Below are 22,034 nucleotides of genomic sequence, written 5' to 3'. Positions count from 1 at the left end.
TATAGTTCAGATTGTACACAGAAACATGACATTCTGTAAACTTGTTTTGTTAGTTTATATACATTCTAGTTTTCTTTATCTGAGTAAAGCAATGCAAAGTAAAAACAAAACAAAATACAAAATAAACAAACAAAAATCCCCCAAACCTCCTGATTCATTATGCTGTCTGTAAATTATCCCTAGTTCCACCTTAAAGTGAGATCGGAATAACAAGCTATTCTCAAGTAAGAACAGTGAATCTGACAATCATACAAAACAATTCAGAAGGGAAAATCTTTATAAATTCAGGTTAAGTTCTATTATTTGTTTCTCTCAGCCATTGAAAACCCTGTATTTAGGGTAGATTACTTCTTCTCTTTCAGTTCCCTCTTTTGAATTTTATCCCATGTATTTTGTTGTTGCATATATTTTCATTCAGTTCAAAATATTTTCTAACTTTGAGACTTCATCTTTGATCCATGAATTATTCAGAAATGTGTGGTTTAATTCTCAAGTGTTGTTTCCAATTATCTTTTTCTTTTTGATTTTTACTTTATTTCCATTATGGCCAGAGAACATAACTTGTATGACTTTAGTTCTTTTTAGTAAACTTGTTTTATAATCCAAAAAATCATATATTTTGATGAATGTTCCACATGTACTTTGAAAAGAATGGGTAATCTGGCGGTGTTGAGTGGACTTTCTGCTTTTTCAACTCTTGTTAATATTTTTGTGTTCATTAATGTGGAAATTACATATTTTATGGCAAAATATGAGATAATACTATTTAATCTTTTCTGAAACCTGAATTTACACCTTCATAATATAACATGGATGCTCTTCCATGTCAATCCACATTCTTCTAGATAATTATAATTCTTCATATTTACCAATTACAGTATGTTATTTAATTTTTATTTTTATGGGATTTTTCTAATTGTTTTCATTATTAACAGCCCTAGGATAAATATCTTTGTGTTCTAAAATTTTTGTTAAAAACTATCTTCCTGAAAGTCTGTATGAAATTGCAAGCATACCTGCAAAATATGGGCCAGTGAATCATGTTTCTTCCCATTCGGTCACATTCTTTGTTTGCAAGCTAAAAATAGTTTTATTATTTATTGGCCATTTATATTACTTCTTTACTTCTTTTGTGTTTCCTGTCTTGTCCTAAATCTGTTTTAAATTAAGGTACTAACTTTTAAAATATCTTTATGGTACTTTTCCCCCATCCTCTTCCACTCCCAATCCAGTGTTAACAACATGGTACATATCTCTTTAGACTTTTTTCTAATCAAATATTGATAAATATAGTCACATATTCATGGGAGATATTGATCATATTTTATAACACTGGGATAATATTATATACTCTTTGATACATCATGCTTTTCCACTTAATACATTGCAAAATAACTGAAAGTCAGCCAAACTAAATAAAACTAATTTTTAAAAATAATTGCATAATATTCTATGAAATGACTAGATCACAGTTTCCTCAACCATTCCTTTATAAATGAGCATTCACATGATTTCATTTTTGTTCTTGGTCAATACAGTGGTTTAAAAATAGAAGAATCCCACTGGTTGTAATGCATGCCTATAATCCTACAGACTAGGGAGGCTGAGGCAGCAGAATTGCAAGTTCAATGCCAACCTCGGCAACTTAGCAAGGCCCTAAAGAACTTAGTGAGACCCTGTGTCACAAAACGACACTCTCCGCACCCCCCCCAAAAAAAAAAAAAAAACAGCTGGGGATATAGCTCAGTGGTTAAGTACCCCTGACACCAAAACAAAACAAAACAAACAAACAAAAAAACTGTGTAAAAATTCCCTAGTGTATTGGGTGCTTCTGTAACTTTGGGTCAAATTCCTTAGAACTGCTTGATTAAAGGACAAATGTATGTATATTTGAACAAATATCTGCTGTAATTTACTTTTTCTACCACTATTCCCCTATATCTGCTTTTGAGAGGCTAGATAAAATATGTCAGATGTAATTAATTTGCATTTCTGACTTAAAATTAGGTGGTTCTCTTTTAAAATAACTACTGACTTTTTCAATTTATTTTTCATTTTTCTATTGAGCTTTCTAACTTTTTTATACCAAATTTAAAGAGCTCTTTATATACTGAAACTGTTTTATGTTGCATGCTTTACAAATATTTTTTCCCACCCTATAGTAACTTTTAACTTTAGGAGATATTTTCCCCACACAAAATTTAATATTTTTTTTAATATTCAAGTAGGTTTTCTGCTTTTTTAAAACTATTCAGATTTCTTATCTTGTAAATAAGGTCTCCCAAACACTTAAGTTATATATACTTCAGTTTTCTGGATAATTTTTATAAGATTTTTACTTTCATTTTTTACATTAAAGTCTTTATGAGTTCATGAAGGATTAAATTTTTTTGTGTGTGAATGTGGTACTAATTTTTTTCCTTTTCTATTTTTTTATTTTTAAATATCTTTACAGACTGCATTTTGATTCACTGCACACAAATGGGGTACAACTTTTCATTTCTATGGTTCTGCATGATGTAGATTCATACCATTCATGTAATCATACATGTACATAGGGTAATGATGTCTGTCTCAGTCCACTATCTGTCGGGTTCTAATTTCTTACAGCAATTATGACACTCAAAGTAATTCCATCTTCTCTCTTGATCACTGTTTTAATTGTAGGCATGTGGCTGAAGGCTGGTCAATTAGATATGAAGAATTTGCAATGTCTGAATGTGATTCCTAAGAAATTCTAAATTTTCTTGGTATGAGTTTCAAAATGAAAGTAACATTCAGGTTAGAAGAGTAGAGATATGACAACCAGCCCACACACACAGGTTGCTGACCCAGGGGCCTGTGGGCTTATTTACAGTGGTAAATGGGACTGTTAGACAGCCTGGATGTTCTGATCTGAGCCAGCACTTTCTGTCCCGGGAGGAAGGTCTAGCAGAAGCTGACGTTGTGTTCTTCAGGTTGATTGTGGAGTCCAGGGAAAAGATGGGGCTGAGACCATGGCCAGAGTCCCTGAGTGACTGCTGAGTCTCAGGGTCAGGCCTGCTGAGTGACAGTGTCTGCTGGCTCACACAGCCTGGCTTGCCTGAGATCTTTTGCCCTGAAACCTAATGGAGACTACTCTGCTTGCTTCCCACCATGAGGACACGCCCTTCTATTTCTAGTTTGCTAAGAGTTTTGTTTTCCACATCTACTTGAACTCTCTTCTTTAGCCTGTAAATGTGCTGATTTACAGGGATTTAATTTTTAATGTAAAACCAGCCTTGCATTCCAGGAATCAAACCCACTTAGCTAAGCTGTATTATCCTTCCTATTCATTGCTAGAGACAATTTGCTAATATTTTATTAAAGATTTTTACATATATGTTTATGAAGATTGGTCTATAAGTTTCTTGTAATTTCTTTGTCAGGTTTTGGTATGAGTTATAGTGATCCCAAAAGTAGATTAGAAAGAATTTCTTCCTCTTCCATTATATTACTTTGTTTAATATTGGCATTATTTCTTCCTTAAAATGTTTGATGAAATTTATCAATGAATGGTGAGCATGTGGACAATATAAAAAGGCTTATGAATATATGTTTGTTATGAAATATATTAGCGAACGCATTCAGAGATTTGAATAGTGGTTTAATGAGCCATGTTTAAACAACAAATAAACATGAGTCCTCTGTAGTACTTTTTAATGAGATGATTATCAAAATGAAGTTTGAAAAATAGCTAGACTAAGTAGAAATGTTCTGACAAACGTGAAGCAGTTGAAAATAAAGGAAATTGGTGGGGGGGGGGGGGTTGATAAGTACCTGTTAAGAAACTAGAATTTTAAAGTCAACAAAACTGAAGTTTTGTTGCCAAAATGAGATGAAATCATATCAACAAGGCAGCTGCCATTCAAAGTTCCATACTCAAAAAAATGGATCGCAGACTGTTGAAAGAGGCTGGTTTTTCAAACCTCCTTTTTTATGACCATCTATCATTTTTATAATTAATCTTTATCAATATAGTGTATTTATAGTTTTCTGTGTGTGTGTGTGGTTCAAGGTGTTCCAAACTGTTAAGAGTAAATATTATAATATATTTACAACTGTATTTTTGTTGCTTAAAGTGTTTACAATAACACATACTACTTTTATAATCAGAATAAAAGCCATTCCCATATTTAAAAAAAAAAAGAATTTATCAATGAAGGCCTCTGACTCAGAATCTTCTTTCTTGGAAGATTTTTTAATTAAGAATTCAATTTATAGTTACTGGACTATTTTGATCTATTACTTCCTTGTCTATTTTGATAAACTGTTTTTTAAAGGAAAAAAAAAAGTAGAGATATAGAAAGAGCATGGTCTTGGGTAACATAATCGAGTTATTAACTTAACCAAATCTGAAGCCCTTCCTACCACTGGGCTTCTTATTATGTGACATAAACTTCCATATTAAACCCAGTTTGATTTAGGGTTTCTATTACTTCTAGCTAAACCATCCTAATGGATATACTATTTTTGTTATAATTCCTGTATATTCATAGATCTAATTCCCATATATTTTCTAGTCTGTTATACTGATCCAGTTATTTATTTTTACTACAATATAATTTCATTTACTTTGTAGTACTATTATTGTTTTATTTGGAAAAGGAAGCCCCTTACCTCCACCACTATTTTTTCACAATCTTTTGCCATTCTCAAATGCTTATTTTTTCATAATAAACTTTTCTTGTTATAATGGAAAAAACAGAAAATAGAAAAAATTTGATATGCATGCTGGATTTTATAAGGGCCTTTAAAAATTGTCTATAAACAAAGCATACTGAAATATTTTAATTGAGACATTTCTTGATCACATTTTCCTTGACCAATTAATATTACACATTGTTGAGAGAGGTGAACAATCATTCCATAATCAGAACAGTATGTGCTCTTTAGCTATCTAAAGAACCACCCACTGAAATATGAGAATTTTCCCACTTAAAATCTTATATGGCTCTGAGGGGCAAGTGTTGGAAATCTAGAGATGTTGAGATACACATTTTCTTTCTTTTGATTAAAAAACAACTTTGGTGGTGGGTTCTTCAAATTTATCAGAGTAATTGTACTTAAACCTTGAAGAATTCTATTTTTATTTATTTGCGTATCTATAAATAATAATTTAAAATGACTCAAAATACTGACTTCCCTGAGGGAATGAATCTTTCCTCTCTAAGTCTTAATCTGGCCCTTTTTTATGTGCTCCTTCTCTTGTTTGCACTGTTATGTTCGTGCAGAACTTTCCCATGACCATCTCCCCAGTCACTATCTTATTTCTTTATTTTACTTCATAGCCATATTTCTTAAAGCCCTGCAATATGTGGTCTGTTCCCTCTCCAGACATAGCTTGAAAGGAGTTTATAAAAGCACTGGGTCTTAAAGTAAGAAACATTAGATATATAATTCACTAGCTCTATTACTTTGAATGACTAAGTGAGCCTCTATATACCTTGTTTCCTCATTAATTAAATAGAAATAGAAATATCTAATCCAAAATTTGCTATAAGCATTTGAGAAAAGTTGTGTGTGGGGGGCGGGGTAGGGGACAAAACAAAACAAAACAAAACAAAAAAATCCTATGAGTTAAAGATTTTTGAGAAAAGTTACTAAATATTTTATTTACCTCTTTCTTCACTGTAATCTGCACTGCATCATTTACTACAACTTGCTCTCTCAAAGATCACTGTTGCCCACTCCTTCCTTGAAATTTTCATCTGCCTAACCTGGCCCTATCCTGGTTTTCCTGTTGGTTCCATCATTCTTTATTTCTTTCCTTTATAGTGGGTACTTCCTGAGATCCAAATATTGGCAGTCTGCACTTCTTTGCTATCTTTGTTCTTTCTTTCAGAAAATGAACCCATTTTTATAGCCTCTTTTCTATTCTTATGACACCCCATTTCTAGGCTCTGTTCTATCTTTTTGCCCAGCTGCAGTGTTAAGGGTCAGCTTTACTGCTCACACTTTCTTCATTAGAGATAAGATCCCTAGGTTCTCAGGAATGACATTCAGAAGAAGACTGTACATGCATTTTTGTCCTTTGTTTCTCAAATATCCAGGATGATACTCTGTGGACTATTCTAGAAATAGGAATAAAGACAAACAACAACAACAACAACAACAAAAAGTATAAAAAGAAAGAAAAGACCTGTATTGTGACAAACTTACAGTTCTACCAGTTGGGCCTATTATACCTTCTCTGCCAAGAGGGCCAGTGTTTCCCTGTTTGGATTAAAGAAAAACAGTCAATCTCATTCTCAGTATAATTCAGAAAAACCCCAAAGAAATTTTTTGTACAATGGTAAGATAGTCATGTGTGAATAATTATGATTCTTATTATAAAATCTTATAGTATTAGTAGAAATCCTAGTGATCTTGATTAACAGTATATGACACAATTGTGCATACTACTATAGTTTCCTTTCAGAACAGCTATATATGTATAATTTCCAATAAATACAAATCGGAATCAAAATTTTGTGTGGTGATAAGTCAAATGATACATTTTATACATGTGTCATTACCTAACCAATGAAACTATTTTAAAAAAAAAGTATAGAATGATGAACAAAATTTTGACAAATTTTGTACAGATGCTGAAGGAATAAATGTTTGAATGACTTGAAGCATTTAATATAGAATACAGGAAAGAACTAGGGGGTATCATATGTGACCAACCAAATTTTAATTTCTTTATCTGTAAAATAGGGCCACTGGGAAATTAAATATGAAAAGAGCCTTTTAAACTGTAAGATGGTATTTGCTTTTGAAGATAAACTTGAATGAGCTCAAACTCTGGCAAATTCCTTCCATACTAGGTATGAAGCCTCTTGTTTCCCAATGAAAACAATTTCCACTCCAATTTCTACTGCCTATAAAATTGTCTTTCTGGCTAAACTTAACCTGGAATACATACATGTAGATGTCTAACAGGCTTTATCTTTCCCTGACTCTGGCAGAGGTACAGAGAACAGAATACTAACAATTGAAATAATTATATTATCATTTGGTCTATCGATTGATAGTTTTAATATTAATTAGCTTGGAGTGAAATTACTTGTTGGTCTAAATCTAATGGAATCATTTTTAAACACAAAAATCGACTTTAAGTGATAATTTGTAAATATGGCACTCAAATTTCAAAGATCCAAAATTGAATCAAAAGACTTGATTCCTTAATCCAATCCAATATGTCTTCTAGACTGGTTTTCACACACAAACAAGTAATGTTAAGAACGTTTTGATAAACACAACTGTTATGTGACTTTTTGAATAAAGGTTTATTAAAAGAATGAGAGGTATACTTGGACTCTAGAAAAAGTGAACCAAAAAAGAATTCTCTATATTTATCTAAATGTATTTAAAAGATGAAGTGCTATGATATGAATGGTGGGTACTAGTTATCTACAAAAGCACATGTTTAAAATGGAGGACAATTAATTAATCCAGATTTCCTAGTTCAATTTTATTTAATTGTCAAATATTTATTGATTTGAGGGCAGGAACTAGGTATTAGTCCACTTTACATCCATTCTATATTTCAATTCTGCAGTTAGAAAGCAATCCAATAACATATGATTTCATCTATCAGGTATGAATTCAAATTCTGGCTCCTCTATTACACCAGCCAAATATGGTCTCAAACAAATTATCTTTCAGAGATTTGTTTTTCCCATTTGCAAAGTGGGGATGTCAGCATCCCTCCCAGGATTTTTATGAGAATTAAATGATAAAAGGGATACAAACTGAACACCAATTCCTGGTATATAATAGTGTTTTGCTAAAATTAACATATCAAGATGCTTTACTTGTCAATGAATAACTGTGCTTATAAATTAATAGTTATGAGCTAGTCACCAGAACTTTACTCTTACTTCTAGACCTGCAAAGCAATATAGGGTCAGATCGTGGCCCACAGAGATTCAGCGCCTCATGAGAACCTGTGTAGGTCAGGTGGGAGGCAGGCAACCACTTTCTTTTTGACAAGACCAAGAAAGGATTTAATTAATTGAGAACTTAGTGAAATGAGAATGAATGGATTTAATCAGTGGAGACACATAATATACATAAGAACTTAAAAGTGGTATTTATTATAGTCTATTCATATATATAACTGATCTTTTGGATAATCAAGAATTGGACTCTACATAAAAATACTGATTTTCCCTGTTTTCTCAGAAATCATGAAATAACCAATAAATCTATACCTGAAGAAATGTTGAGCAAGGTCTTTAAATAAACATTCCCATGATAATACTGATGTTTGTATTATTGAAAAGAACTTAGAGGAATAATTAGGGAAGGGGTATAGAATTTAAAAAATCTGACTTTTGGTTTATATTTTATATAAGACAGTGGTTTTTGGTTGTAAAGCTTTTTTTTTTTTTAATGGTAAACAAATGGGATACATGTTGTTTCTCTGTTTGTACATGGCGTAAAGGCATACCATTTGTGTAATCAAAAATTTACATAGGGTAATGTTGTTTGATTCATTCTGCCATTTTTTCCCTTCCCACCACCCCTCCCACCCCTCCCCTCCCTCTATACAGTCCTTCCTTCCTCCATTCCTGCCCCCCTCCCTAAACCCAACTCCAACCCCAACACTAAACCCTCCCACCCCCCATTATGTGTCATCATCCACTTATTAGCGATATCATTCTTCCTTTGGCTTTTTGAGATTGGCTTATCTCACTTAGCATGATATTCTCCAGTTTCATCCATTTGCCTGCAAATGCCATAATTTTATCATTCTTTATGGCTGAGTAATATTCCATTGTATATATATACCACATTTTCTTTATCCATTCATCAATTGAAGGACATCTAGGTTGGTTCCACAATCTGGCTATTGTGAACTGAGCAGCTATGAACATTGATGTGGCTGTATCTCTGTAATATGCTGATTTTAAGTCCTTTGGGTATAGGCCAAGGAGTGGGATAGCTGGGTCAAATGGTGTTTCCATTCCAAGTTTTCTAAGGAATCTCCACACTGCTTTCCAGAGTGGCTGCACTAATTTGCAGCCCCACCAGCAATGTATGAGTGTACCTTTCTCCCCACATCCTCGCCAACACCTGTTGTTGCTTGTATTCTTGATAATCGCCATTCTAATTGGGGTGAGATGGAATCTTAGGGTGGTTTTGATTTGCATTTCTCTTATTACTAGAGATGTTGAACATTTTTCCATATGTTTGTTGATTGCTTGTAGATCTTCTTCTGTGAAGTGTCTATTCATTTCCTTAGCCCATTTGTCGATTGGATTACTTGCATTCTTGGTGTAGAGTTTTTTGAGTTCTTTATAGATTCTGGAGATTAGTGCTCTATCTGAAGTATGATTGGCAAAGATTTTCTCCCACTCTGTAGGCTCTTTCTTTGCATTGCTGATAGTTTCCTTTGCTGAGAGAAAACTTTTTAGTTTGAATCTATCCCAGTTATTAATTCTTGCTTTTATTTCTTGTGCTATGGGAGTCCTGTTGAGGAAGTCTGGTCCTAAGCCGACATGTTGAAGCTCTGGACCTAATTTTTCTTCTATAAGATGCAAGGTCTCTGGTCTGATTCCGAGATCCTTAATCCATTTTGAGTTTAGTTTCGTGCATGGTGAGAGATATGGGTTTAGTTTCATTCTGTTGCATATGGATTTCCAATTCTCCCAGCACCATTTGTTGAAGAGGCTATCTTTTCTCCATTGCATATTTTTGGCCCCTTTGTCTAGTATAAGAAAATTGTATTTATTTGGATTTGTGTCCGAGTCCTCTATTCTGTACCATTGATCCACCTTTCTATTTTGGTACCAATACCATGCCGTTTTTGTTACTATTGCTTTGTAGTAGAGTTGAAGATCTGGTATTGCGATACCCCCTGCTTCACTCTTTCTGCCAAGGATTGCTTTAGTTATTCTGGGTTTTTTAATCTTCCAGATGAATTTCATAATTGCTTGCTCTATTTCTGTAAGGTACATCATTGGGATTTTAATTGGAATTGCATTGAATCTGTATAGCACTTTTGGTAGTATGGCCATTTTGACAATATTAATTCTTCCTATCCAAGAACATGGGAGATCTTTCCATCTTCTAAGGTTTTCTTTAATTTCTTTCTTTAGTGTTCTGTAGTTCTCATTGTAGAGGTCTTTCACTTCTTTTGTGAGATTGATTCCCAAGTATTTTATTTTTTTCGAAGCTATTGTGAATGGGGTAGTTTTCCTAATTTCTCTTTCTGAAGATTCATCGCTTATGTATAAAAAGGCCTTAGATTTATGTGCATTGATCTTTTATCCTGCTACTTTACTGAATTCACTTATGAGTTCTAAAAGTTTTCTGGTGGAATTTCCTGGTTCCTCTAAGTATACAATCATATCATCAGCAAATAGGGATAGTTTGAGTTCTTCTTTTCCTATTCGTAACCCTTTAATTTCTTTGGTCTGTCTAATTGCTCTGGCTAGAGTTTCAAGGACGATATTTAATAGAAGTGGTGAAAGAGGGCATCCCTGCCTTGTTCCAGTTTTTAGAGGGAATGCTTTCAGTTTTTCACCATTTAGAATGATATTAGCCATGGGTTTAGCGTAGATGGCCTTTACAATGTTAAGGAATGTTTCCACTATCCCAATTTTTCTAGTGTTTTGAGCATGAAGTGGTGCTGTATTTTATCAAATGCTTTTTCTGCATCTATCGAAATAATCATGTGATTCTTGACTTTAAGTCTATTGATATGGTGAATTACATTTATTGATTTCCTGATGTTGAACCAACCTTGCATCCCTGGGATGAAACCCACTTGATCATGGTGCACTATCTTTTTAATATATTTTTGTATGCGATTTGCTAAAATTTTGTTGAGAATTTTTGCATCGATGTTCATTAAGGATATTGGTCTGAAATTTTCTTTCCTTGATGTGTCTCTGTCTGGTTTAGGAATCAGGGTAATATTGGCTTCATAGAATGAGTTTGGGAGAGTTCCCTCCTCTTCTATTTTCTGGAATACTTTGAGAAGTATTGGAATGAGCTCTTCTTTAAAAGTTTTGTAGAACTCGGCTGAGAACCCATCTGGTCCTGGACTTTTCTTTGTTGGTAGGCTTTTGATGACTTCTTCTATTTCATTACTTGAAATTGGTCTATTTAAATTGTGTATGTCCTCCTCGTTCAGTTTAGGCAATTCATATGTCTCTAGAAACCTGTTGATGTCTTCGAAATTTTCTATTTTGTTGGAGTATAGATTTTCAAAATAGCTTCTAATTATGTTTTGTATTTCAGTCGTGTCTGTTGTGATATTTCCTTGTTCATTCCGAATTTTAGTGATTTGGGTTTTCTCTCGTCTTCTCTGTTAGTGTGGCTAAAGGTTTATCAATTTTGTTTATTTTTTCGAAGAACCAACTATTTATTTTGTCAATTTTTTGTATTGTTTCTTTCGTTTCAATTTCGTTGATTTCAGCTCTGAGTTTGACTATTTCCTGTCTTCTACTACTTTTGGTGTTGGTCTGTTCTTCTTTTTCTAGGGCTTTGAGCTGTAGTGTTAGGTCATTTATTTTTTGAGTTTTACTTCTTTTATTAAATGCGCTCCATGAAATAAATCTTCCTCTAAGTACTGCTTTCATAGTGTCCCAGAGATTTTGATATGATGTTTCTTTGTTCTCGTTTACCTCTAAGAATTTTTTAATTTCCTTCCTAATATCTTCTGTTATCCATTCATCATATAGTAGCATATTGCTTAATCTCCAGGTGTTGGAGTAGTTTCTGTTTTTTACTCTTTCATTAATTTGTAACTTCAATCCATTATGATCTGATAGAATACAAGGTAGTGTCTCTATCTTCTTCTATTCACTGACATTAGCTTTGTGGCATAATATATGGTCTATTTTAGAGAAGGATCCATGTGCTGCCGAGAAGAAAGTGTATTTGCTCTTGGTTGGATGGTATATTCTATAAATGTCTGTTAAGTCTAAATTATTGATTGTGTTATTGAGATCTATGGTTTCTTTGTTCAATTTTTGTTTGGAAGATCTGTCCAGTGGTGAAAGAGGCGTGTTAAAATCACCTAGTATTATTGTGTTATGGTCTGTTTGGTTTCTAAAATTGAGAAGGATTTGTTTAACATACATGGATGAGCCACTGTTTGGGGCATAGATGTTTATGATTGTTATATCTTGCTGATTTATGCTTCCCTTGAGCAGTATGAAATGTCCTTCTTTATCCCTTCTGACTAATATTGGCTTGAAGTCCACATTATCTGAAATGAGGATGGATTCTCCAGCTTTTTTGCTGAGTCCATGTGCATGGTATGTTTTTCCCCATCATTTCACCTTTAGTCTGTGGGTATCTCTTTCTATGAGGTGAGTCTCTTGCAGGCAACATATTGTTGGATCTTTCTTTTTAATCCAATCTGCCAGTCTATGTCTTTTGATTGATGAATTCAGGCCATTAACATTCAGGGTTATTATTGAGATATGATTTGTATTCCCGGTCATTTGGTTCATATTTAAAATTTTTGACACATCTTGGTTCCTCCTTTATTTGACAGTTCCTTTAGGATAATTCCTCCCTTTGCTGATTTGCTTGTTTTTTATTTCTTCCTCATGAAATATTTTGCTGAGAATGTTCTGTAATGCTGGCTCTTTTTGTAAATTCTTTTAGCTTTTGTTTATCATGGAATGATTTTATTTCATCGTCAAATTTGAAGGTAATTTTTGCTGGGTATAAGATTCTTGGTTGGCATCCATTTTCTTTCAGAGCTTGAAAAATGTTGTTCCAGGCCCTTCTAGCTTTTAGGGTCTGGATTGAAAAATCTGCTGATATCCATATTGGTTTCCCCCTGAATGTAATTTGGTTCTTTTCTCTCACAGCATTTAAACCTCTGTCTTTATTTTGTATGTTAGGTATTTTCATTATAATGTGCCTTGGTGTGGGTCTGTTGTAATTTTGTGTATTTGGAGTCCTATAAGCCTCTTGGACTTGATTTTCCATTTCATTCTTCAGATTTGGGAAATTTTCTGATATTATTTCTTCAAATAGATTGTTCATTCCTTTGGTTTGTTTCTCTAAGCCTTCCTCAATCCCAATAATTCTCAAATTTGGCCTTTTCATGATATCCCATAGTTCTTGGAGATTCTGTTCATGATTTCTCACCATCTTCTCTGTTTGTTCAACTTTGTTTTCGAGGTTAAATATTTTGTCTTCAATATCTGAGCTTCTGTCTTCCAGGTGTTTTATCCTATTGGTTATGCTTTCTATGGAGTTCTTAATTTGGTTTATTGTTTCCTTCATTTCAAGGATTTCTGTTTGGTTTTTTTTCAATATCTCTAACTCTTTATTGAAATGATCTTTTGCTTCCTGAATTTGCTCTGTTAACTGTCGATTGGTGCGATCGTTCAATGCCTGCATTTGCTCTTTCATCTCATCGTTTGCTTCCCTAATCATTTTAATTATGTACATTCTGAACTCCCTTTCTGTCATTTCTTCTGCCATGCTGTCATTGGATTTTATTGATGTAACATCTAGATTTGTTTGGGGCATTTTCTTCCCTTGTTTTCTCATATTGTTCAGGAGTCAGTGGGTCATTAAGATATTACAGATTTCCTCTATCGATTTATAATGTCCCTGAAGATTGCTAGTATATCCCCTCTTATCCTTCAGTAGCCTGAAGTCTTGGAGGAGGTTGATAATGCAGAGCTCCACGAAGAAGCTGCCTCTCTAGGGGTGGTGACCCTCAGGTGGCGTATATTTCCTGCTAGTGGGCAGAGGTGCCTCCACTTGTTGACCAATGGTCATCCAATGGGGAACTAGACTGCGGGCTGAGGCAAGGCCTGTTTGTGCCTGTGTCTCTGGTTTTACCGTCCCTGTGGGAAAACCTCCCCCGGCCGGGAAGACTCACTTGGTGGGGACGTCTTGCTGGTCAGTTGCCCTCCTAGAGGTTCCCCTCAATCTACAACTACCGCCTGGGCTGGGCTGTCTTCCTCTGCAACGATCTCAGGGGCCTGGACCTACGTCCTGGGCCTGGGAGCCTCACCCTTCGCAGGCGAGTCTCCTTAGGCTGCCTCTCCCAGAGAATCTGCCCTCAGTCCTGGAAACTTTGATCCGCCCCTAGGCATGTCTCTGTGCGGCTCTTCCAGCAAGAAGCCACCTAGCTCCTGGGACCCTGCTCTGCACCAATCGCCTGGCTATGCAGCCCCTCCCCTGAGCCACCACCTGGAGTCCCGTACCATAGCTCCGAGACCCAGAGACCTGCCACACACCTCCTCCTCTGGACAGCCGCCCGGTTTCCGACTCAGTCACTAGGAGTCCAAGCAACTCACTTCGGGTCTCCTCCTCCCGCCAACCACCCATAGCCCTAGGCAGTCACTCCAAGTCCAAGTGACCCGCCCTGTTCCTCCTCCTCCTCCTTGGGGTAGCCCCCCGGGTGTTCAGGAGCGGTGGCTCCGAGACCAAGTGACCCACCACGCTCCTCCTCCAGGCAGGCCACCCGTGTTCAGGAGCAGTCGCTTTTAGTCCAATCAACTCACCACTCGCCTCCTCCTCTGGCAACCACCTGTGGCTCTGATGCAGTCACTCCTAGACCAAGCGTCCCACCGCTCTCCTCCTCCAGGCAGGCCACCGGTGTTCTGGAGCAGTCGTTCTGAGTTCAAACAGCTCGCCACGAAGCTCCTCCTCTGGCAACCACCTGTGGCTCTGATGCAGTCACTCCTAGACCAAGCGACCCGCCGGGCTTCTCCTCTTCCTCCGGGCAACCCCCCGTGTTCAGAAGTGGTCGTTCTGCGTCCACACAGCTCGCCACGCAGTTCCTCCTCAGGCAGCCGCCCGGAGTCCCAGTGGTTGCTCCGAGTCCAAGTGCTGTGCTGAGCCGCCTCCTCTACGATGATCCCAGTTGTCCGTGTTTATCGCTCCAGCAGGGGGGAGGGGCGTCTCGCCAAGCAACTCTACTTCACAAAGTTCCCTGCGTTCCGGGGCTACCGCCCCATCCGGGACACCTCCCCAATGGGAGAGACTCACCCGGCGGCTTTGAGTTGGTCCCAAGTCTCTCACTATCTCCTCTTTTGAATCTTGCGTCCTGGAGCAACGTGAAATGCAGCTGCCCTCTAGTCCGCCATCTTGGCCCCCGGTTGTAAAGCTTTTTAAGACTCCTCTCTACTGCATCTGAGCTGCTTCCCATCTTCCTCTCTGTTCTCTCCACACTTGGCCTTGGCAGTTGTAGTTAGCTATATAGATGTTACTACTCCAGTCAAACTCTGGTTTGGAGTTTTTAAGCCTTTTTAAAAATTTTAGTTTTATAAAGTATCTCATCAATTATCAGACTATGATTAATAAAAACAAAATGAAAATAATAACCATTATCTGCTGTTAATTTACTTATATTCTCTAGAGGTTGAAACTACAGGTGCTAAAATGCTAATTAGAGTTCTTCAGACCCTGAGTCTGAAATTCCTTAAGCAACTCCCATAACTCTCTTGGGATACTTGCCCCTGAGCTGGGAAAACATAGTTATTGGGAAATATTTTTCACAGTGCAGTGTGAAGAGATCTGGTCAGAGGCAAGCTTTCTCCAGGTGGTTTGTTGGGGGTGGTCTCTGGTCTCCGGTTACATTAATGCTTATAACATGAAACTGCTTTATGTTTTTGGTACCAGTGTGAGTTAATAAATACATTCTCCAGTCTTCACAGTAATTCTGATGATTCTTTTTTTAAAGTAAGAACTGGGAAATATGGGTGGTCTATGGGGGTATTTTGCTCAAGTGAATTTATGAACTGCAAAAGGTTGAACTCTGTATGTACTCTTATGAGTTTCTATCTGAAAAATCATTTTACTAAACTATTAATTTGGGGTATACTATTTTTTTGAGTTCATAAGTCCTACAGCAAACAAAGAAGCGCAATTTCTAGGTAGGTAATATGACTCTACACTTACTCTTTGCCCAATAGGACCTTTAGGACCTGATATTCCAACAATGCCAGCATCCCCCTCAGGACCCTAGACATATAATAAAAAGAAAAAGCCAAAATTTTAGCTCTATGTTAATATTTTACAAATGAAATAATCTTACACCCATCTATCAAGAACCTATTCTTCAAAAATACTCTTAAAAATGGGAACAAAAGGAAATCATACAATAAAATTTCCAGGAAAATGCATAATTACATATGTTTAACAATTAAAATGATGAAAATTTAAATATATGACTGTCACAATTGAAATTATGCAGATTAAAAAAAGAAAAGTTCAATTCAGACACTAAATATTGATATTTCAACAACTCTTTTTCTAGATAGGTAGAAGATGAAAAGAAAATATGTAAACATACCTTGGGGCCTGGGAATCCTTGGAAACCTGTTAAACCTTGATCACCATGTTCACCCTGCAAGTGAACAGACATGATAATCATTACTGTGCACTGGTGGCTTGGTTTGTAGGATGGGTGCTTGGTGAATTTCTGAGTTGGCACATACAGGCTGCCCTTTCAGACCAGGCTCTCCATGTGGTCCTTGATCACCTTGTGTTCCTCTGCGACCTCTTTTACCTTGAATTCCAGATTGACCAGGTAGCCCTTGTTCACCCTGTGGACAAAACAAAGAAAGGTGATCTTGACCTCAGAACTTGTAAACATATTGACTTTTAAGTGAAACTCAAAGACATATCCATCTTTAAACATAGTAAAAGCACTGGGGAAATCAAATTCTAAATGATTGTCCTCTCTACCAATATTTTCCAGCAAGTAATATTTGATTTTAATGAACAAGAGAAATAACAGCAGGGAAAGAAAATTCCAGAGATTGTGGTGATAAGTGTGTAAAGTGGAGAGTAGGAGGTACCTGTAAAACTAGAAGGGGATGGATGAAGGTGCAGTGTGTGTGTGTGGGGGGGGCGGTTACATGAGATGGAACTTGCGTATTATTTGAATTAACATCATTTTACTGTATTTTTCCTACCATCCGGAGATGATTCAGTCATCTGATAGCAGAAACAGAGCAGTCCTCTGAAGTGCAGACCCATGTTTTTGCCATGATTATCATCTCAGTTCCATCATTAAGAAATTTCCATTATCTATTTCCTTAGGTCCCTTTATTCCCTAAAAGCCCACTTTAATGATATACATAATTTCCATTATCATATTTTTGAGTCACTGTTTTCATTTATTTTGATTTTTGTTGTTGTTGTTGAAATGAGAGTTGGAATACTTTTTATACCATTTCTAAAGGTAAACTTAGGAATCAGGTGAATTTCAGAGATAGATAGGATAACAAAAAATGATGCTTGGTAGACTTGCCAAAAATGCTGTAAGATTAGCAAATTATCCTTCATTTTCTTTTTTTTGGTCACTGTTTTTTTTTTTTTTTTTTTTTTTTTTTGTGGTGCTGGGAATTGAACGTGGGGCCTTGTGCTTGTGAGGTAAGCACTCTACCAACTGAGCTATATCCCCAGCCCCATTTTTTTGATAAAACTTATAAGTTTGAGACTTGACAAGTGTAGGTCCTTTTTATTGCAAATTTGCACGAGAGGTAGGAATCTTTCTTATTTCTTTCCCTAGTTTTATCATTTGTTCAGCTACTTGGGTTTTAGTGGAAAGGGATAATTATGGTATAAACATTAACAGAAAGCTAAAACTGTAAGCAGTATGTAACTGGGTCATCATTTTCAATTGACTCATATGGTTCAGGAATCTAAAAATTCTCTAGAAGTAGAACTGAGAAAATCAAATTAAGATGCAATAATGTTTTGGAAAAGATAGACAATAAAGAAGAAGAACCAAAATGAGTCTAAAATAGCTTTTTTTTTTTTTTTTTTTTTTGTATTGCTGGGGATTGAACCCAGGGCCTGCTAGTCGAGTACTCTCTATCACTGAGCCACACTCAAAAGCTTAGCATTTCTTAAAGCATAACTAGCTCTGGATAATGAGTTGTTTTGCCAAATCACATGCACAATGGCCATCACAGGAAATGGATATATAAATACCATTCATTTTCCCTTTTCCCTAATGTGCTTTTACTATTAACCCATTTTTATTAAAAGCTATTAATCTTACCATCTTGTGATCTAGCCAATGAACCCAGAGCAAGTGTAAGGATGGCCAATACTGCTCAACCATCAGAAAAAAAACATTAAAGTACCTTTGGGCCTGGAACTCCAGGGCTTCCTGGAAGGCCTGATGAGCCCTTTATTCCTCGAGGACCTGGAGACCCTGCCAGTCCTGTTCTTCCTGGATTGCCTTTGATGCCCTAGAGAACATAGATAGAAAATGAAAACTGGGAAGTTCCTACAAAATTGATGTAGAGCCTCAATAAGTTTAGAAAGGGTTGTGCTCCATAAGACTGCTGTTGATATACTGCCCAGGTTTGGCAGTTATACAGGATTTCTTTCCCAAATAAACAAACAATTAAAAAATATTTAATTTAATAAAGAATATTAAAGAATATTTGGGAACACCTACCACTTACTTGCAATCTCTAATTACAGTTAATATGATAATCTTGTTTTCCAAATGAAAACACCAAGGTAGTACAAAGTCTGTCAGTACTTTCTGAATTACGTAGCCTAAGTGTGAAGTATGTTATGTGACAGTCTTTTTAAAAAATCATACAACTCTAATAACTGATTAATGTTTCCATATGAAAAATATTCTTCTCAACTGCATATGATTTGAGAAAATTTACTAAAAATAGTTAGGAATAAAGTTAAGCAAGCAAAGAGTATATCCTTAAAACCAAATCCTAATTGACTTGCAAACCAAATCTTATAATTCATCTGTTTTTGTATAGCTTATGACCTAAGAATAGTAGTTTTTACATTTTTAAATGATGGGAAAGGCCAATAGAAGAACAATACTTAAAGATGTGAAAATGATATGAAATTATAATTTAAATAACTATGAATAAAGTTTTATTGGAACACAGCCATACTTATTTATGTGTTATTTTTGGTTGCTTTTGCACTGCAATAGCAGAGCTGAGTAGTTACAGTGGAGAACTCATGGCATTCTCATTGCTTTGCACTGTTGCTCGGTGCACAAGGAATTGTAGCGAGGCAGTTAAAACAAGTCAGTGTTTCAAGCGGTACATACATTGTCTAAGTGTGTCATTTTATTTTATTTGTTTTATTATCCGTAATACTAACAAGAAATTTGAGCACAGTAGCAGAATGTTCTGTACAAAGTTCCAAACAATGTTTCATACAAGTAAAGAACACATACTTCTTATTATGAATACACAGATGGATGATTAATTTTGCTTGCAAGAGAAACAGACACTAATCCCTAGACATTCTTTCCAGTGACTTTTAAATGATTTATCTAAAACTATCCAGCAAAAGGTAAAGTCATTCTGGGAAAATTTTTAAAAGTAAGAAAAGCCATAATAGTTATTAATTATAGTTAAGAGATGCTAAAATCAATGAACAGTTCATCTGAATCTTATAAAATATGATGAGTACATGATGTTTCATGGCCAAAGAGTTCCATTATTCTCAGACAGAAGCCAGTCTTCCTGTAGAAATCAGGTTGGTTTTTTTGAGGGGGTGGGTACCAGGGATTGAATTGAGGGGCACTCAACCACTGAGTCACATCTCCAGCCTTTTTTTATATTTTATTTAGACAGGGTCTCACTAAATTGCTTAGTGCCTCACTGTTGCTGAGGTTGTTTTTTTTTTTTTTTATTATTGTATACAAATGGGATACATGTTGTTTCTCTATTTGTACATGGAGTCAAAGCATAACATTTGTGTAATCATACGTTTACATAGGGCAATGATGTTTGATTCACTATTTTTTTCCCTCCCCCCCACCCTTCCCACCCCTCTTTTCCCTCTATACAGTCCTTCTTTCCTTCATTCTTACCACACTCCTTATCCCTAACCCTAAACCTAACCCTAAACCTAATGTTAACCCCTCCCACCCCCCATTATATGTCCTCATCCGCTTATCAGCGAGATCATTCGTCCTTTAGTTTTTTGAGATTGGCTTATCTCACTTAGCATGATATTATCTAATTTCATCCATTTGCCTGCAAATGCCATAATTTTATCATTTTTCATTGCAGAGTAATATTCCATTGTATATATATGCCACAGTTTCTTTATCCATTCATCAACTGAAGGGCATCTAGGTTGGTTCCACAATCTGGCTATGGTGAATTGAGCAGCAATGAACATTGATGTGGCTGTATCTCTGTAGTATGCTGATTTTAAGTCCTTTGGGTATAGGCCAAGGAGTGGGATGGCTGGGTCAAATGGTGTTTCCATTCCAAGCTTTCTGAGGAATCTCCATACGGCTTTCCAGAGTGGCTGCACTAATTTGCAGCCCCACCAGCAATGTATGAGTGTACCTTTTTCCCACATCCTCGCCAACACCTATTGTTGCTTGTGTTCTTGATAATTGCCATTCTAATTGGGGTGAGATGAAATCTTAGGGTAGTTTTGATTTGCATTTCCCTTATTACTAGGGATGTTGAACATTTTTTCATATATCTGTTGATTGATTGCTTGTACATCTTCTGTGAAGTGTCTGTTCATTTCCTTAGCCCATTTGTTGATTGGATTATTTGTATTCTTGGTGTAGAGTTTTTTGAGTTCTTTATAGATTCTGGAAATTAGCGCTCTATCTGAAGTATGAGTGCCAAAGATATTCTCCCACTCTGTAGGCTCTCTCTTCACATTGCTGATAGTTTCCTTTGCTGAGAGAAAGCTTTTTAGTTTGAATCTATCCCAGTTGTTGATTCTTGCTTTTATTTCTTGTGCTGTGGGAGTCCTGTTAAGGAAGTCTGATCCTAAGCCAACAAGTTGAAGATTTGGACCTACTTTTTCTTCTATAAGATGCAGGGTCTCTGGTCTGATTCCGAGGTCCTTGATCCATTTTGAGTGAGGTTGGCTTTGAATTTTGATCCTCTTGCCTCAGTCACCGGAGCTGCTGGGGTTACATGCATGTGCCACCATACCTGGCAAGGTTATTTTTCATTGAATGCCTCCTATGTGTCAGAAACTAGCAGCATTATGGTTATATTACTGTATTTCATTTAATTTCAGTTAAGGAAAGAATAGGGCATTGCCTTTCCATTTGACTTCCCTCTGGGGAACTGAATGGAAAGATTTGGAAAAGAAAATGGGGCCATCTATACATATTTAGAAGAAAGACACAGAGACAGACCCTGCAATGATGATGCTTGGTGTATATATAATATTGAAACATGTCAAAGAGAATGTCTCTTAGTTATTCCCTTGGCTTAGCTGTTATACTCTTATTAAGATTGAAAAAATATATTAAGAAATAAGTAATACATAAAATTTATGGCAACAATAGAAATCCACATTTTAAGGAGGACTAGCTGGGGAATACTATCTTTAAAATTACGCTGAGTGAAATTTTAAATATTTATGATGTTAATTTCATTGATTTCTCAACACTAGAATGATAAAAATTTAAAATGACATCAAAGTTCAAATTAGTTGAAGTTTTTCTTTAAAGAACTATCTTGGAAATTTTTTTAGGAAAACATTTTTTTTCTTCCTTTGCTTTACCAACAGACCAGGCACCTCTATCCACATAGCATTGTGTTTATACAGTTATTAAATGTGTTGGGAAGATGGTAATTAAAATTAATTTACTTTCTATAGTACCAGAAAATAAGTATGCTATCCTGAGATTTCTTTGCACTATTAGGCAATGTAAGAACATAAATACTATGATTTCTTTCTTTTTTTATTTTTGGTTAAACCAGCAAACCCATGAGTTATAAAAGTAATACTTTGCTTCCTTTACTCTAGCAACTAAAAACACTTCTATTTAAATAGACATTTCTCATTTCATTTGGTTTACTAAATATATCCCTTCTAGGAAAGAATTGGCTGTTTAAAAATATGTGGGATAGTAATTATTAGGTGATTATATGTAAGGCTACATTATATATAAATAATGTAGCATTCACAACATTTTCCTACAATGCCAGACATAAGTAATGTAGCCAACTGCTAGAAATAAGATTTATGAATGAGCTGTATGCTGAAGTTAGGAGGTAATTTTAGTTTTGAACCTCTAACCATACGAAAGCTTAGAGAGCAGA

The 22,034-nt window shown here is 35.7% G+C and overlaps 1 protein-coding gene across 2 annotated transcripts in view; it reads right to left on the bottom strand.

Annotated features, from left to right (window-relative positions):
- The window catches only part of Col24a1 (collagen type XXIV alpha 1 chain), a 391,233-nt gene that overhangs the window by 40,709 nt on the left and 328,490 nt on the right, over positions 1–22,034 (bottom strand). For both annotated transcript variants that reach the window (XR_007104846.1, XM_047523663.1), the window contains exons 48-52: positions 18,096–18,203; positions 16,437–16,544; positions 16,292–16,345; positions 15,898–15,960; positions 6,181–6,234 (exon numbers count right to left, since the gene is read on the bottom strand). Coding sequence is in view for 1 of the 2 variants with exons in the window: in XM_047523663.1 (XP_047379619.1) it covers positions 6,181–6,234; positions 15,898–15,960; positions 16,292–16,345; positions 16,437–16,544; positions 18,096–18,203 (387 nt within the window). In the remaining variant the exon portion in view is untranslated. The remainder of the gene's footprint in view (positions 1–6,180; positions 6,235–15,897; positions 15,961–16,291; positions 16,346–16,436; positions 16,545–18,095; positions 18,204–22,034) is intronic.

This window comes from Sciurus carolinensis, chromosome 1, assembly GCF_902686445.1.
Source record: "Sciurus carolinensis chromosome 1, mSciCar1.2, whole genome shotgun sequence".
NCBI classification, from domain to species: domain Eukaryota; kingdom Metazoa; phylum Chordata; class Mammalia; order Rodentia; family Sciuridae; genus Sciurus; species Sciurus carolinensis.
The sequence above is the reverse complement of the archived record's forward strand: the minus strand, read 5'-3'. Positions and strand labels throughout refer to the sequence as shown.